The sequence below is a fragment of the Letharia lupina genome (genome assembly GCF_014066315.1).
Source record: "Letharia lupina isolate WasteWater1 chromosome Unknown contig_16, whole genome shotgun sequence".
Classification (NCBI taxonomy): Eukaryota; Fungi; Ascomycota; class Lecanoromycetes; order Lecanorales; family Parmeliaceae; genus Letharia; species Letharia lupina.
The window spans coordinates 762,590-779,716 of NW_023502985.1; the positions used below are offsets into that span (position 1 = coordinate 762,590).

Below are 17,127 nucleotides of genomic sequence, written 5' to 3' on the forward strand. Positions count from 1 at the left end.
AAGCATTGCCAATGCGAGTGCAGTAAGCCAATCAAGGCCGAACGCGGAAATCAGTAGAACCATGGTATGTCAACTAAAGAATGAGATACATCCCGAATGTCGTTTGTATTAAGACCCTCAGGCTTCTCTTCTCCGATCAATTGTAGCAGGTCCTCGTTCACGCCATCCCGAGGCAGGCTTGGACCTTTGCTACGTTACAGACAATAGTAAACCATCTTACCCACCCTTCACTCTTCAGCCTCTGATACCCGGTCAGTCATCGCCACCTCTGGCCCATCTTCGACTTATCCCCAACGCGCTTACCGCAACCCAACCGACGCTCTTGTTAGATTTCTTGACTACAAACATGGCAACAAGTGGGCGATATGGGAGTTTCGTGCCGAAGGTACAGGCTATCCGGACAGCGAGGTCTACAATCGAATAAGACATTTTCCATGGCCAGATCATCATCCTCCCCCTTTCGCTCTGATACCCAACATCGTGGCTAGTATGCGAGAGTGGCTGAAAGGTCCCGAGTCGGAAGAGGGGAGAACGATTGTAGTACATTGCAAAGCTGGAAAAGGCAGGAGTGGGACCTCGGCTTGTAGTTACCTGATCAGCGAGGAAGGATGGACCATTGAGGAAGCACTGACGAGATTCACCTCTAGGAGAATGAGGAGCGGATTCGGAAGTGGAGTCAGTATACCAAGCCAATTGCGGTGGGTCGGTTACGTGGATTGGTGGACGAGACATGGTAAGATCTACGTTGAGAGGCAAATCGAAATTCTCGAAGTACATGTGTGGGGACTCCGAGACGGGGTGAAAGTGGCTGTTGCGGGCTACGTGGAGGAAGGTAGAGTCATCAAGACATTTCACACATTCGACAGAAAAGAGAGGATGATCATGGATGGGGAGTCGCAGAAGATGGTCAATCCCGCAAGCGTCTCGGATCATCTCAACGAGAAAGCTCTCCCTCTCCAGGAGACCAACTTTCAAGCCGACCCCAGCCATCCTTCCTACTCATCCTCGGTCTACTCCAAAATAGCTCACCAACCGGGCGCGGATGCTGTCCTCTTCCGTCCTGAACGCCCAATCGTACTTCCTACATCCGACATCAACGTCGACTTCGAACGCCGCAATAAGGCTACCTACGGCCTCACAATGGTCACGTCAGTCGCACATGTCTGGTTTAATGCGTTCTTTGAATCTCAACACTCCTCTACCTCTCAACCTGACTACGGGACTGCCTCCATGGCCACAGCCGATCCTCCTAGCGCGGACACCCTACCTGACAGCGGTGTCTTCGAAATTGACTGGGAAGCAATGGACGGCATCAAAGGGTCGGCTCGTAAAGGTACCCGCGCGCTCGACCGTCTAGCAGTCGTATGGCGAGCTATTCCAGAAACCAAGGAAGGCCTCACGAAGATCATCACCGAGCCAAGCGTCGGCCAGCCAGTCCCAGAGAGCAAAGCCGCGGATTGGAAGAACGCGAATCTCAAAATCGCTGCCGAAAGTCTAGGCAAGGACCTAGGACTGCGAACTGAGAGCCCGTCGAGTACGAATGTGAGTAAGGCCAGCAGTACGACTGATCTCAGCAATACAGCACTGGCTGCAGAAAGAAGCGATAGCGATTCGGAAGCTGGCGTCAAGGTCCATGGACCGGAAGGGGAAGAGCATATACCGCATCCGGATCAACCTGCTATTTCTGTATCGGAGCCTGCGCCGATGGATCGCAGTCATTCAGATGGAGTTGGCGGGCCCCCCAACGTCAACTTGGGAATCGAGAAAATGCGCAGCCCTATTCCTGACCCTGATATGAGATCAGCCAGTACACAGGATTTGCCGGGTATTCCCGGGCAATTGCCATGAGGAAGATGACGAATGAATGTGGTCAATGACCGGCGTATCAGGGCCAATCAGCTCTTTCAACTGCATTTGGGCATTTCGGTAGGAGCATAGCAAGCATTTGTTGGAGCGATGGCGTCAGAATGGGCTTTTGAGCAGTGCAAGTAGCCCTGCATTTGGGCATTTCAGTAGGAGCATAGCAAGCATTTGTTGGAGCGATGGCGTCAGACTGGGCTTTTGAGCAGTGCAAGTAGCCCTGCATTCGGCCCACCTAAGCGTGTCTGTCAGCCAGTCTTTCGTGAACTTCCGGCTGTTTGCTGCGGCAATGTGATCGAAGCGTGGCCCATGAGAGGGCCCATTTGAATGACATTCGGACCTGGGAGGAAATCCTAGCTCACATCTCTTACCAAGATGCTGGGAAAGAAGACGACCCTCTGATCACGCTGCCTGTGCTATCCCTCGGTTCGGGGTCAGGATTATTCACCTATTCAACTTCCAGACGAACAAAACCAGCTACTGATAGGCATGCTCGCCTGAGCAGGAACTCATAACGTACGCTAGTGTGTAGTGCTGCTCTTCGATATGAACTCCATGTGGAATTACCATTGAATGGCAGCATCTCATGAAATATTGTAATCGATTACAAAGATCTTGTCAATCTCAATCTTACATGCTCTCTTCTCACCAGCCAGACCTAGACCATCTTTGGCGCTTTTCCTACCCCTCTCATTCCAGATTTCATCTCCTATCCAGCATGTTCAACAATCTCGCTGACGAGCGCACCATTCCTCACCACACTCTTGACCTGCTCCGGCAGCGCCTTCTCGACATAATCATCATCTTCTGTCTGTCCCGGCAAATTGACGTTGATGCCCGTACACTTGCTCGTGAAAACCTCTGTCCCTAGCGAATCTCTACTCAAATAGATCGCCGCGCCATCGACTTGGTCTAGCATGATAGTCGGCAGCTTACCCAAAACCTGCATTTCAAATTTAGGGCTTTTGATGACATCGACGGCACTAACTAAAGAATCTATGACGAGCGAGCATTGCGTGCAGTTGTCGAGAGAGATAGCGTTGGCCTTTCCGATGATACGGATGGGAGTCTTGGTGCAGCGCGTTACGAGGATGGAGTGCGAGATTGAAGCCTCAATTTCGAGCATTTGGCCAGGGTTGTCATAGTTTTCGATGAGCCATTTGTTGCCCTCAAGGTCTTTTCGGGGTGGTCTCTTTCCGCGCATACTTTCTGGCTTAGGCTTTTTGCCAGGGATGGGCGATTTGCCGAGAGAAGAGCTTTGAGATGAAGAGCGGCTAGGAGCAGGCGGAGCGCTGGCGCCCTGGGCACGGAGCGAGGGATTCTTGTGGGTTTGGATGGACGGATCAACCTTGCGGAGGTGAGAGGTCACATCTGAGCCACGAGATATTTGATCGAAGACGGCACCCATGTCTGACGAGCTGGAAGTTGGAGTGACGCCGTTCGGCGGCATTGGCGGTGGAGGTGGAGAGCCATCGAAGGAAGGCAGAGGAGGTGGTGGAGGCGGTGCCGGGCCAGAAGATGGCGGTGGGGTTTTTGAGGACGTCTGGCCTGTTTGAACTTGGTGGAGGGCTTCTTGTGGATCAATGCCGTTTTGGTTGTTCCATGTCACGCCTGACGGGTAATGCTGTTTTACGTACGCGATTAGGGATTTAAAAATGGCGTAAAAGGCGTTAACCCAGTCGACATGTCTCCGATCCCTGATGAAGAAATTAATTGACATCGGGCATCGAGTGCGACGGCGATGACTTACCTCTCCTTATACTCCTTGATCACACGGTTCCCATGATATTGAGCGCTACTGAGTATTTCCGCCACATAGTCTGCGGGTTTGGGGTCAATGGTTATCCAGGCGAGCACTTCAATGCCTTCGGATACAGTTGTCAGATGGGTAAAAAGGGGCGATGCTCGATTGGCTTCTCGAATGTCATTGACAGCACCCATCATCGCTTGCAAGTCCTTCAAGATCTCCATATAGACTGGTGACTGGATGTCCGGCTTTCTGGCTTTGGTGGTGATAATAAGGAACTTGCGCTCTGCAGCAAAGGCTCGAAGGACAGCAGCAGACTGGTGATGCGAGGGTCAGCAAGCCAGATGCTTCGTGGATGAGGAAGTCTTGGTGGACGTACCTGCTCAGCAACTAGTCCCCCAATCTCTTCGCTCATATTAACGAAGGACTTGACTTGCCCATTGATTATAGCATCGAAATCATCAATGACCGGAGGTAGTGTTTCCATGTGCCTGGAAGGCGATCTTGCCTGGTCCAAAGCCCGTTCTGCGGATGGTCCCTGGCCGGACAGAGGCTGGGCGGCATCTGTCGTGACTGAAGGATCGGTTATCGTAGGTACTAGATCTTCCAAACGCGAAGTTGCAGCTTCGAGCCTACCAAGTATGGTCAGTGCCAACTTTGCAGGTAGAGTGGAGGGCATTTGGGGGGGGGGTGGAGTGGATTTGACGGAGATGGAATGGGTAGTTTGGCAGGCAGAGTAAGGCAGAGCAAGACTGTTGGCAAGCAAGTAAGGGTTCGTGCATACCGCTTGATCAGGGTTGTCAAGTTCACCGAAGCTGCCATTATGGGAAAAGGAGAGAGTAAAGACAGGCGCTTCGCTGGAGTACTGTAGTAGCAATCACAGCTGTACTCTAATCAAAGGAGAAAGGACAAGAAGCAAAGCTCTGTCACAAAATCAACAACCAATTCTTTCTTACTCCGGTGAAAAAAAATTGAATAATGTGATAGATACTTTAGTTTTGCTTCGCAGGTACATTTGCATTTGCATGCATTATTTGCCTTGGCAAGATAAGCTTCATCAGCCTTATCGAAGTGGTTTAGTTCTAGGGTTTGGTATAGTCCTGCAAGACCTCACGCCCAATATATACCCTGTTAGAGTCTGTCTCAGCGGTGCAGGTCAAAGCATTTTAGCACTCGCAATAAGCAATCTCGAGCTAATCGCTCAAGCTATCATTACAGTATCATCAGAATCTCAGGATATTGGTTACGATTGGGAGGTCCTAGAGGTAACGGACGGAGCTACTTGTAGTGATTCAATATAAGGAGGGCCTATCTGATAGCCGGAAATGAACTGAACTTATGACGCGAGTCTCATGAAACTCAGGGCCTTGGGTAAACGTTCGACAGCCAGGGTCTTTCAATTCGGAGTCATAGTTCTGGGTGGTCCTTCCTGGAAGGCTTTTGCAGGTAGATAGCTGCCATAGGCTTCTGAACAATCCATCCTTCTACCCACCCATGGCTGGCTCTTCTTGGTTTCTGGAGGTCTTGCCCAGATCCTAGGTGGCCCTCAAGTGATCATTCTTTCATTCTTGCTTGTATTATCACCCTCTTTGGCCGTTGAGCCGTTTGTACAAGTACCCTTCTCCCCTGCCCCGCAGAGACGCCGGCTGCGGAAGGCTTCAGTGCTCTCACTAGCGAATTAGAATCAAGAGCCAAGATACCTACAATCTTCTCATCGACGTCGTCATCATCAAGCATTCCAGCAATTCACCCCACTATCACCTATAAACCCTGCTACGCCAGCAACCCCATCCATTATGCATTCTAGAATAGGATATGATACTCTAAACTTCGTTCTATCTCGTCTCGTTACGTACCTACGTAATAAAAGCTTATAGAATAACTAATATAGTTATCAAGCTATAGATTGTAGAAATAAAGCTACTTCTATAATTCTTTATTATAACTAAATAGTTCATAGCTTCTATAATTTTATCGGAAAATATATAATTAAGCTAGTTATCTAATGGATCACACTAATTTATAGCCATAGAGCCGAAGGCCCCTAACTAATTCTCTTGTACCTTTTCGTATTTATACCAGTCCGATCGCGAGCCGACCCGCTCTTTAAAGTAAATTAGACAAAGTTACTCACGACTACAAGGCCTGGAGAGCGGACGACGGGTTCAGTGTTGAGATTGTACAGTAGACTGTAGATGTATGTATTTTCGGAATGAAACTTCCCTGTTCGATAGCAAATTAGGGCCCACAGCTCAGATTTCGGGAGCAGACAGCTCCTTCACTGTGAATCCTCCAGAATTGTCTTGTTACTCAGGTGAAATGCCGTGTTTCGGCAACGAAAGGATATTTCTGCTCTCCAAATGTGTCTACTCCAAAATCTGCGCAGTGCTCAAATTTGACAGTATTCGGTTCTACACGCAGATCTGGCCTGCAACTACTTGGTTTGTTTTTGCTTCCCAGCATTAGCCATCTGGTCCGCTCTCAAGCTTCTAACTTTGGCACCAATCAGAGGCATCATGCCGGAAAAGCACTTGATACCCGAGAAGGAGCAAGTCAACTTCACGGGAGAAGATGAGATAGAAACCCCCATCGACTTTGTTACGCTTGGTGAATAAGTTACTTGGCTAAACTCATGATGTCAACTGAACATGTTGCAGGCTCGTGCATCATTGGTGAGCTTTTCCGAAATCCCTTTTCATATCTAGACCATCTCCAATGCTTGTCAGACGACATCTATCAAGAATCGCCGCCCAAATTGTTGTATTCGAATGTACTTGGAGGTGCCGGGATTTACGCAGCTCTTGGCGCGAGGATTTTCCGGGAAATCAAAGGCAATGGGGTGGACTCGAAGTCTGTTGGTATGATCGTACATGAAGGTTGTGATTTTCCAGTGGATGCAAAAGTTGAGCTTCAGTCTTGGTGTCTGAGCAGCATCTTCGTCAGGACGCCGCACAGGTTGACCACTCGCGGGAAGAACGTCTACTCTAAAGAAGGAGTCCGTGGTAAGTCAATGGTATGATCTCGAGAAGCAACGCCAATGTTTACTTGACCAGACTTTGAATTCCTGACTCCTAAGATCCAGTACGTATTTTCCGTGTCCATACTTTCTCTTCTGGACCAAACATTGAAATTTGAGACATATCTTGAGAGCTTTTATTCTTGTTCCAAGCCTCGAGATCCCCTCGAAAACAGGTAATACTGACCACGAGTCTAAAATCCAGGGTCGACCACGCAATGCTCAGTGGTCGTTTCTTGACGTCCAAGAGCTACCACCTCATCTGCACTCCTATTCGGTGCATTGAACTAGTGAAGGGCATCATGAGTCGAAGAAAGGCTCTTAAAAACGAACACCCACAATGGAATTCTGATCAATTCCAGACGCCATTCATTGTGTGGGAGCCTATGGAGCACTGTTGTCGGCCTAGCGAGCTGCAATCAATCTTTGAGGCAATGGATTTTGTGGACGTATTTTCGCCCAATGACCGCGAACTCTTTGCCCTGTTCAACGAAGAGAATCAGGGTGAGGGCACTATAGCTCAACAAGATCTCCAACAGTATTGCAAGACGCTCCTCGCGCAAGGGTTCGGACTCAAGCCAAGTGCCGTAGTGGTCCGAATGGGGGAAGATGGTTGCTTCGTAGCTTCGCACACCCGAAATGTTGCATTGCCAGCGTACCATACGCCATTGAAGCACGTAAAACAGGAAGACCGTGCGACCTGGAAGAACAGAGTTACGGATCCAACTGGGGGTGGCAACGCATTCCTAGGAGGCTATTGCATAGGGTTGCTGATGGACGAGTGGCGCGATCTTGGGCCCGGCCTCACTGCATTTGAAGGTAGTGCATTAGTGGGCTCCATCAGCGCCAGTTTCGCCATCGAGCAGTCCGGAATGCCAACGTTAAGTTACCATGAAGGGAAAGAGCTGTGGAACGGTGAACGAAGTCTCGATCGCTTAGACGTGATGCGGGAGAGAGTCGAGAAGCTCGATATCACCAAAGTCTCTGGCGAGTTGTTCGACAAATTTTCACCATGGGAGGTCTCAAAGAGATCTGCGGCGACTGGTACAACATCACAACGTCTCCTACATAGGCGAAGCACAATAAAAGACGCGAGAACGCGGATTTCATGAAGACAAAGGTTCGAGCAAGTGGAGGATCTACCAAGATTGGTAACGGCCTTCTCATGAAAGATAGCAAAAGGAGATAGCGAATTGATCTACACTTTGTGATACCCATAGGCTCGCCGATTATCTGCAACGCCGGCAGTAATCAGCTGCATGGACCTGTCGTTATTGCTGCCCTTTCGCCGCTGCTTCCTTGGCAGCTTCTGCCCGTTCGTGCTCTATTATTTGCCTGCTCCAACTAAGATAGACCAACATCAGTATATACGCACTTAACTTGTAGAAAATAGGGTATTCTTACTATCGACTTGGGAAAAATCTCCCCTTCTCCGGCATTCTTGGCCTGATCTCCCTCTCCGCACTGATGTTCCATGCAATTGCCGTAATCCCGATGACGACCACCCCCATTACCGCTGTGTTTGCTTTCCAATTGGCTGGCTGTGCATACCATCCTCCTGCTGGTGACCAGACATGCTTGGGATATCTTGAAATGGGGTAAGCCGACTGAGCAGAATGGAGTTTCAAGAGCCATTGGATCCACAGCCCTTGCTCTACTTACGGTATCTTTCCTCCGCTAGAGTGCGAAATTGACGCTCCTTTCGACTCGACCGACTTGATCGAATGGTCTTTCTCCATTGCGCGTAGTAATCGGGTTTCTGTTAAAGACAAAGAGGAAGTGCGCTCTTTCTAACTTTACTCTATTCATGGCCTTGGCATCGGAATTGATCGACAAGACCATTAAATTTAGAAGTAGCTCAAGAATTTTAAAGATGCACCAGCTTCAACATCAACATTCCAGATATCCCTAAGGAACAGTCGTTGAGCAATTGGGGGAAAAGGGAAAACTGAGGACCTACCGTCTTGTCATATGCCTATATGAAAGGCTTGCACCTCCTACGATGGAGCGGCTCAGTCCTCTCGCCGCGCACGAGACCATGCTGCTTCATTCACAAATATCCGAGTCAATATCGACCTCAACCTTTCAACATTCTTCTCCGCTTTCAATCCTCCGCTGCAGTACCAATAAGAACCATCTCAGAACCAGAAGATGACACTGAGCCACAAAATCCAGCACACTACACCCTCCTCCCATCTCCACCACCCTCACGCGCCCTTTCCTCCGCTCGCCTCTCCGCCTTACATGCTCGACTCGTTCTCCCTCCACGCCTTCCCCTAGAGTCTCTTGCCCGCTGCCTTGTCGACCCTTCCGCCGATACAAACCCTAATTTCAACAATGCCTCCCTCTCCATACTCGGCTACGACCTCTTAGGCTACTACACCTCCGAAGCCATCGTCTGCCGCTACCCTCGTCTCCCCACCGAAGTCACGTTCGCCGCCATGTCCGCCTACTGTGGGTCTAAAACTCTCGCGGCCGTTACGCGAGAATGGGGCGTCGAAGTGGCGGCAGCGCCAGGGGGAGAAGTCGATCCTGGGGTTCTACAATGCACAAGGCAGGAAGCGGGAAATGCAAGCGTGAACGGCACTGGCACACAGTTCAAGGACCTCCCAAAAGTTGCTGAAGATCCTAGCACGCGACCTAACCCAGAGCAGCAGAGAAGGGGCTGGAGCAGAGGCGCGACTAGCAAGACCGTCTATGATGACGACTTCGGAGACGAAATCGAGCGCACCGAGACCGACTACGCAGAGCGACCCGAGCTGCGACAGGAAGACGCCCAGCGGAAGGCTAAGAGGGGGGTCACGCTCGAAGTAGCATCCGCCGGGTTTGTGAGAGCGCTGATGGGTGCTGTGTATCTACATGCTGGGAAGAGGGCTGCTTATAATTTCTTCAAGGCGCACATACTCAGTCGGCACTTGGATGTGAGCAAGTTGTTCGAGTTTCGACAACCAACGAGGGACCTGAGTAAATTGTGTGCGAGAGAAGGGTTTGAGAGTCCTGTGGCAAGAATATTGAGTGAGACTGGGAGAAAGAGTCGACATCCTGTCTTCGTGGTTGGTGTCTTTGCAGGGAAGGACAAACTCGGAGAGGGATCCGGAGGCAGTCTGGATGAAGCCAGAATTCGAGCTGCCATAGGTGCATTGAAGGGTTGGTACCTGTACAGTCCGTTGGAGGTGAGGGTGCCCAGCGAGGCTACCGAAGGGAAGCCTTGGGAACCGGTACTTGTTGATGGTGGAGAGGTGTTTGTGTGAGTTTTGGGGGTGGAAGCGGATGGATATACCTGGCCAGCATTTTGCTGCTGCAAGATCTAAGCGCTTCTTGTGGAAATGTTTTGCGTGCATCAGCAGGCTTCATTGGGCGGCGTCTGATCCTGTACACCATATGTACATAGAGGAAAACGCCCTTCTCCAAATATTATGTCTGCTGGAAATGCTTGGTGGTGGTTTGGTCAAAGGACGATACCCCCAATTTCTCCTTTTGCCTGTACACCCGAAATGGACGCCACAAATTCCTCCGTACACGAAAAGAGTGGACACGAGTTGTATGCCACCGAAAACTATTTCCTTGCTGTTCTTGTCGTGATACCCTGAGGACTCCCAATTGCCACCACTTGGGTTAGATTGTGATTCAAAAGAGGAAGTACGTAGACATTGGCTCCATTTCTATTCTACGCGGAGATATAACAGGGGTCAAGACCCATCACGTTGTTGTAGTCTTTGCCATTAATCATTAATCAAGTATCCGCTAGCACTTATCGTTATCTCTCATTTTCAACAATATCCTCATATCAAAGCTATCCTTGTGGCCGAAAAGCAGTATGCAAAAGCAATATGTACAAGCAAGACTGGTATCTTGATACTTTTTGAGGACAGAAAAATGGAAAGCCAATGCCATCTTCTCTCTATGCATGCATGATCATCAGCAAACCGCTGCAGAATGAACCTCTTCTCTAATTGCAAACTTCACATCACGACTCCTCGACCTTTGAATCGACCTTCTTAGAGTTCCCCTGCTCCTCTGCTCCATCGTCGTTTTCCCGAGCACGCTTCTTTGAGCCTGGATCGGCAGCAGCATCTGGAGGAGCTTCAGGTGGTGCTGTAGTCGCATCCACTGCCTTGTCGTCATTTTTCGTCAAGGTGTCGGTAGCCTCTTTGGCTTCGTCTTTGACCGGCTTTTCTGTGCTTGGGCTATCCTTGTCGTCCGATCCCGGGCTTGAGGTCCTGACTTTTGGAACTCCGCTGTCGTTTTGTTAGAATGAGTCTTGCATCAGGTGAATCGATAGTGCGTCTCAGAAGCACACGAACTTACCGCTCGTCTCTCTCTCTCCTCTGATCGTTCCTGTTCCTAGATCTATCTCGGCCTTCTCTGCCTCGGCCGCCTCCTCGACCGCGTCCTGAACCGCGGAAACCCTTGTGCTTTCCGCCATTCCTGTCTTTGAAGCCACCCTTGCGGTCTTCTTCCCGACGAACCCTCCAATCCCGGTCATCCTTGTCGTCTCTATCGCGTCCGACACCTTTCTCTCCCCGCCTATCGTGATCATGACCAGCCCAGTCACGATTACCATTCTGATGAGCACGATCATCTTCGTTGGGCCTCACACGGCCAGCTGCAATATCATCGACCTTATCATCACAGTACTGCTTCTTGCTCTTGACCTGCAGCTCATTGCTTTGCCACTTAGGTTTGGGGTCTAGAGCGAGGAAAGCGTTCTGGGTCTCTTCCGAGTCAAACTCCACAAACACACTTCCCTTGAAGGTACCGTCATACGATCGTCGTAGACGCACAGAGTTGGTGGGGCCGTGCTGAGCAAAGTATGCTTCAATGTCAAATTGAGTGCTTGGCCGTTCTTCCCCGAAACCCTTTGCGTAGACACTTCGAGCCATGGTTTTGTCTTCGTGAACCTTTTGTATCTCTACCATTGGCTTACCTACCAGACCTTCAGGTAGCGGGGTTTTTCGCTGGATGGACGTGTCATCTTCGACGACGTTTAGGATGGTACTCTCTTTGAGAGCGTCGACAATGGCAGATAGGGGCTGGAAGTGGCGCATACGCTTGAACGAGTGGATGGTACTAATTGGGACTGGTAGATTTTCATGGCCTTCGACTTTTGTGAACAGGAATTTGTCTGTCAGAAGGTTGGAGTCTGAGAAGTAGAACTCGACCTTGGGTATGGCGGTCAGTCTTTATGAAGTTATATAACATCGGAGAATTACACACTTGTTTGCGAATGGCAACAGGATCGCTACTCTCTTGTTGAGAAACGAGATCCGACTTGTTATTGTGCCTTTTGTGTGGACGATCATTGGGATTGCCATACTGTTTGCGAGGTCTGTCGTTCCATTTCTGTCCTTCTCGAACCCTCTTCGAAGGTCCGTCCTGGCTTGGACTCTCCTTCTCGGATTCCTTGCGCGTCTTATCTTCCTGCTCCACTGGGCTCTTGGCGCTCTTTCCGGCAGACGCTGCTTCGGTGCCATTGGTCTGACTCTCCGATTTTGATTCTTCAATCAATCTTTCAATTGTATCTTGCGACTGGCCAAGCGATGGTATTTCTACTTGGTCCTCGCTTCCAGGCTTGGTTAGCTCTTCCACCTCCATATTGGGTAGACTCTTCTCTAAGCAACTGTCAGTCTCAGCCATATTCTTTTCACCGTTGACAGAAGGAAAGAGTCCCTAAACATAATGCGAGTTTGATAGATCATCAGACGTGAGGCTAAATGCTTTACCTTTTGTTTAGAAGATCCTATTAGAGACTGCTTTGCATAAATATCGAAGGACTGATAGCTCTCCAGTCACTCTAGTGGGACAGGGTCTTCAAGTCAAATAGTATATAGATGATGGGAAGCAGTGATTGGGTCTCGATGCAATGTACTCGTGTACCTTGGAGAATGTTTCTGCGGAGAATTGTAGATCTGGTTATTACAAGATAAGCTTGTGGTGAGTGGGAGAGAGATGACTACCTTCGAGTCATGAAAAAGTGGGAGGGTCAGCTCTGTCAAACGAGCGGGGCAGTTTTTCCCGGCTCCGACTAGAATACGGTGAACCACTAATAAATCCCTGCAGCGAACGCGAATTCTAGTGATGTGATTGGAAAGCTTGCTTTCTCAATGCTCAAGAGTTGAAATCCCAAATGGCTTCTACGCTAAGAGGCTAGTGACCAATCAGATCATCGGATCTCACCATTTTCAGTCTAAAACACACCTTATTTCTCCATTTTCGATCTAAACGCGGGTACACACGGGTACGTCCAAAAGAGGAAGCTGGAAAAGAACTTCAAAATCTTCAAATCCACCTTTTTTGATTCCTTTTCTTTTATCAAAAATATGATAATAAACTAAGTACGTAGAGTTATAGAATTACTTATACGCTTTCAGATAACGTAGCGTAGACGAAATTTGATAAAGTATTCGTCTATCGAGCTTGCGAGAAGAGCCTCTCCGGCAGGAGCCCTCGGAGAGCCCTCGGAGAGCCCCCGGAGGGTCAGGGGGGTTTTAGGGGGTCTCCCCCTAAGTATATCAACTATCTCTCTCGATTCTCAGGGTTAGACCCTTTAAAATCCCTTAAACCCTTCGGAGCTCTTTAAGGGCTCTCCGAGGGCTTCTATCGGAGGGGCTGTCAAAGCAAGCTCGAAATTAATCAAATATCACTAAAATAATCAAATTTCGAGCTTGCTTTGACAGCCCCTCCGATAGAAGCCCTCGGAGAGCCCTTAAAGAGCCCCCGAAGGGTCCGAGGGGTTTTAGGGGGTCTCCCTGAGAATTAAACAGTCAAAAACCAGTACTCGGCAAGCTTTTCACTACTGGGAAGCCCGCGCCCCAGCACATATTAATTTATAGCGACAGCCCTGACAGAACTGACTACCACTCATACCAGATCGATTGACCATGCGCAAAAGGTTTCATGGTCTCAAGAGAATAGTAAGTCTTTATATTCGGCGCATATGTGTTGGAGATTAAAGAATGACTAATACATCTCGTAGAAACTTCGACAGTCATGGAATAAATACAACCTGTTCAATCTCTCTCGAGTCGAGCCTCCCAAAAATATCGAAAGAACCTTTTTCCAACAGAAATGGACCGCCAAAGCTTTGACAAGAGCATACCATGGCGAAACTATCAGAGAGAAGCAGTGGACCAGGATGTTCCGACGGACAATCCGCTCTGTCGTGCCAATGGATTATAAGATGCTAGCAGAGAAGGATGGATCAGAACAGGCCGAAGGGAGGGGATCAGGACTTGATCCACCTCCTGATCAGAAACCTAAGCCGTTCCCACGGACACCATACCTCAACATGACATATGCGCCAACCGAGCGGAGGCTGGATACCGCTATCTTCAGGGCTCTGTTCGCAAGTAGTACGAGGCAGGCACGCCAGTTCGTGGTACATGGATATGTCAGAGTCAACGGAAAGGAGGTCCTCATTGCTCTCGAGATGTTTGCTAGCACATAGCTAACCTCACGCTCCGCAGATGATCTACCCAGGCTATCAATTGAACCCAGGCGACATGTTTCAAGTGGAGCCTGATCGCGTGCTTTATGCCACCGGCGCCCCAAAAGATAGATTCGAGCGTCGCGCTGGCCGCAAGATACGGGCCAGATACTCCAAGAAAGCGTCTAACTCCGAAGGCTCTGAAGATGCCGAGCCTCAAACGCCCAAGTCAGACCCATCTCATGAACCCACCACCACGGACAAAACCCCCAAAGAAAGCCTTCAGTCTCTCCTCAGCCAAGCGAAAGAACTTCTCGCAACTCCTTCAACTTCTCTAACTGCAAAACGAAAGCAAGATCTCCGCGCCTTTCAAAGGACTGTGAAACGCACCTTAGGCCGCCCCAAGACCCTGACAGCGACCTCGCTCGACAGTCAATTAGCAGAAATAGTAGCGCGTATGATTACAGCACCGAATACTGGTCTAAAATCACCGTCACCCCCAAAACCAGAAGTACCCGTACTCTCAACGCCCGAACTTCAGGCGGAAGCCGCCACCCTCGACTCTACCCAACTCAAGACTCTCCGCGACGCTCTCAAAGACGCGCGCGAGAACCCTGTGGATCCATCAAAACCGTATGCTACTCCTTGGCGGCCTAGAGAGTGGATGTCCGCATTTGCATTTGTGCCCCGATACTTGGAGGTGCATCAGAGAGTATGCGCGGCGGTGTATCTAAGGCATCCGGTTGCGAGACCAGGCTTAGCGGAGGTGCCGACACCTTACGGAACTGAGATAAATACTCTAGCTCATAATTGGTATCTACGGCGGAGGTAAAGGAGTGCGTGATAGCGGCTGGCAGCTGTAAGAATCTGTACATCACCGTGGAAGATTTGTAGCATAGCATGGCACACTGCATAGAAACACTTGGACCGTGCTTGTGCCCTTGGAGTGACAGCGATGTGCTCTATATCCACGAATGTGTCTCTGGGTATCTGGGCGTCATGTACACATATACAAGCTTCAAAATATGAGAGCGAGCATCTCTACTCCCCCTCACGCCTTTCCGGATTTATCTCCATTTCGGGCTCTTCAGAGCCATCCTTCCAATATTCTTGGATCAGACTTTCCACTTTCCACTTCGGGACTCCCTCACCTCCCTCCTCGCTGACAAGCCTCCAGACTCTTTGGTCGCCTCTCTCACAGGCTCTCCTTGCCAATGACACTGCAGTACCATGTCTAGGCCACCATCCCAGGCCACGCATCTCCTCGAAATAGCGCCAGGCATCGTCGATGCTGCTCTCGCTATTGAGGCATACCAATGTGAGCCGATCGTACGTGAGTCTGTCCGGCACGACCTTTAGCGCCACCATTTCAGAAGCCAGGAACATGGCAAGGTCTTTGCGAGCAGCTTGCGAGCAGCCGCGAAAAAGAAGATTGAATGTTGCAGTATCGGGAGTAAGAGAGTCTCCAAAGTTGTGCAAGGCCTTGTAGATTGAAAGAGAAGAGGCGAGGTCATGGTGAGCTATGTACGCTTCCATTATCACATTGATAGCCTGTATCGGAATTTGACGGTCCTGCTCGCGGAGTTCTTCGAGTATTGAGACTGCTGTAGCTACCAGACTGGGCGACAGGCATAGATGGGTGAATATGGGCCGAGTAGACGCTGCTGTTGGAGGATGGCCGGCAGCCGTCATGATGGTAAGGAGAGTGAACGAAGTGCGAATGTCCTTGGCGGTCATGTATGTTTCTAGTAAAGCTTCGTAGTGGTGGAGCTGGATAGGGTTGCCTGATCGGCGACCTAGGATACGTAGGGCGGACGTCGCGAGGTAAATGTCTCCATGACGAGCTGCAGTAGAAATTATATTGATGCAGATTCCAGCAGAAGGATTGAGATACGAGCTCTCGACCCTCGCCCTGTAAGCAAAGAGGGTGCCTCGATGGTGTAGGGCGCGTGAGGCAGTGTCGAGCAGATAGTACCACAGGGTCGCTGAGATGTAGAATTCGCCTGACGAGAGGCGGTGTTGCATTAGGTTGACTGCCGAGTCGAATTCTTCAGCAGAGCAAAGGGTATATATGATCAGGTCATAAAGCCAAGAGTCGACTTTGGCTCCTTCTTTCTGCATTTGGTCCAGAGTATCAAGCGCAAGCTCTAGCTGTCGCTCTCTGATCAGACCCGTAACCACGTCGTGCCAGCCGTTTTTGGTCAAGGAAAACCATCGTTGGCGTAGTTCTTCGAGTATGCGTTGCCTCAACAGGCAGTCTGGATGTACAGCAAGAGCCTGTATGGTGTCAGCCAAAGCATATCTGAATCCTCTAGTGCAATATCCCACCGTCAAAGCAGCATGATATGTAGCGGAATCCGGGGTAAGACCTTCCACCGCAATCTCATCTAGGATCCTAGCAACCTCTCCTGCTGAGCCATACTGATGATCCGTGTTGGCAAGCAGCAATGCATCGTACAACCGCAAATTCGGCTTCTGACCGCGTTCTTTCACCAATATCTTCACACAATCTCGAATATGGGCATAATGACCTTGCAGGGTTGACCTCCGCAACTCTTGATATGCAGATGTTATGTCTAGGTGCCTTATACGGTCTTGATCACGGACATGCTGGCCAACGAAGGAGGGTTTCTGATAAGCGCACCGCTGAGCTTGAAGGTTTCCGGGTTGGCGTAATGGACGCGGAACAGTTCGAGAGCTTGTGAGGAAGCTTTGTGTGTGGGTCTGGCGTGGGTGGAGTTTTCGACATACTATCAGACTTCTCGCACCTGGCCGTGAGATCTCATTGAAGCCTTGCCGCGGGATTCTACTCGATGTTGGACAAAGACATTGCAATAAGCCATCGATTGTCGTTCTCCCCGATGACATTGGCTTCAAATGAAAGCATGTCTTCTCAGTCTCAAGATATTATCAAACTTCGTTCCTCTTGCTTGCCTCGGTCCCTCAGATGTGCCAATACCGCTAAGCCCCTTTGGGGTAGTTCTCTGACTCTGGCAGCCTTTCCTATGTGCCCCTTCAGTCCACGCTCATCGTTGTTAAGCCCCAAGCATTTCAGTCATAGCACAAGAATTTTCCGAG

The 17,127-nt window shown here is 49.8% G+C and overlaps 8 protein-coding genes across 8 annotated transcripts; 4 read left to right on the forward strand and 4 right to left on the reverse strand.

Moving 5' to 3' along the window:
- Nucleotides 1–61: 61 nt before the first annotated feature.
- On the forward strand, nt 62–1,848 carry HO133_003036 (uncharacterized protein; the record flags this gene model as incomplete). Its single annotated transcript, XM_037293960.1, has 3 exons — nt 62–64; nt 122–206; nt 257–1,848. The coding sequence occupies 3 exons, from the start codon at nt 62–64 to the stop codon at nt 1,846–1,848; spliced, it is 1,680 nt and encodes a 559-aa protein (XP_037150038.1).
- A 721-nt stretch (nt 1,849–2,569) lies between these two features.
- Nucleotides 2,570–4,429, reverse strand: HO133_003037 (uncharacterized protein; the record flags this gene model as incomplete). The annotated part of the gene is made up of 4 exons (XM_037293961.1): nt 2,570–3,557; nt 3,611–3,924; nt 3,987–4,239; nt 4,392–4,429. The coding sequence occupies 4 exons, from the start codon at nt 4,427–4,429 to the stop codon at nt 2,570–2,572; spliced, it is 1,593 nt and encodes a 530-aa protein (XP_037150039.1).
- Nucleotides 4,430–6,123: 1,694 nt separating this feature from the next.
- On the forward strand, nt 6,124–7,735 carry HO133_003038 (uncharacterized protein; the record flags this gene model as incomplete). The annotated part of the gene is made up of 5 exons (XM_037293962.1): nt 6,124–6,214; nt 6,265–6,279; nt 6,334–6,609; nt 6,661–6,688; nt 6,829–7,735. The coding sequence occupies 5 exons, from the start codon at nt 6,124–6,126 to the stop codon at nt 7,733–7,735; spliced, it is 1,317 nt and encodes a 438-aa protein (XP_037150040.1).
- A 159-nt stretch (nt 7,736–7,894) lies between these two features.
- Nucleotides 7,895–8,362, reverse strand: HO133_003039 (uncharacterized protein; the record flags this gene model as incomplete). Its single annotated transcript, XM_037293963.1, has 3 exons — nt 7,895–7,967; nt 8,028–8,210; nt 8,286–8,362. The coding sequence occupies 3 exons, from the start codon at nt 8,360–8,362 to the stop codon at nt 7,895–7,897; spliced, it is 333 nt and encodes a 110-aa protein (XP_037150041.1).
- A 240-nt stretch (nt 8,363–8,602) lies between these two features.
- Nucleotides 8,603–9,874, forward strand: HO133_003040 (uncharacterized protein; the record flags this gene model as incomplete). The annotated part of the gene is made up of 1 exon (XM_037293964.1): nt 8,603–9,874. One exon carries the CDS (start codon nt 8,603–8,605, stop codon nt 9,872–9,874), a length of 1,272 nt encoding a protein of 423 aa, XP_037150042.1.
- Nucleotides 9,875–10,590: 716 nt separating this feature from the next.
- Nucleotides 10,591–12,218, reverse strand: HO133_003041 (uncharacterized protein; the record flags this gene model as incomplete). Its single annotated transcript, XM_037293965.1, has 3 exons — nt 10,591–10,861; nt 10,932–11,785; nt 11,841–12,218. 3 exons carry the CDS (start codon nt 12,216–12,218, stop codon nt 10,591–10,593), a joined length of 1,503 nt encoding a protein of 500 aa, XP_037150043.1.
- Nucleotides 12,219–13,504: 1,286 nt separating this feature from the next.
- Nucleotides 13,505–14,881, forward strand: HO133_003042 (uncharacterized protein; the record flags this gene model as incomplete). Its single annotated transcript, XM_037293966.1, has 3 exons — nt 13,505–13,537; nt 13,600–14,034; nt 14,090–14,881. 3 exons carry the CDS (start codon nt 13,505–13,507, stop codon nt 14,879–14,881), a joined length of 1,260 nt encoding a protein of 419 aa, XP_037150044.1.
- Nucleotides 14,882–15,090: 209 nt separating this feature from the next.
- On the reverse strand, nt 15,091–16,917 carry HO133_003043 (uncharacterized protein; the record flags this gene model as incomplete). Its single annotated transcript, XM_037293967.1, has 1 exon — nt 15,091–16,917. The coding sequence occupies one exon, from the start codon at nt 16,915–16,917 to the stop codon at nt 15,091–15,093; it is 1,827 nt and encodes a 608-aa protein (XP_037150045.1).
- Nucleotides 16,918–17,127: the final 210 nt, after the last annotated feature.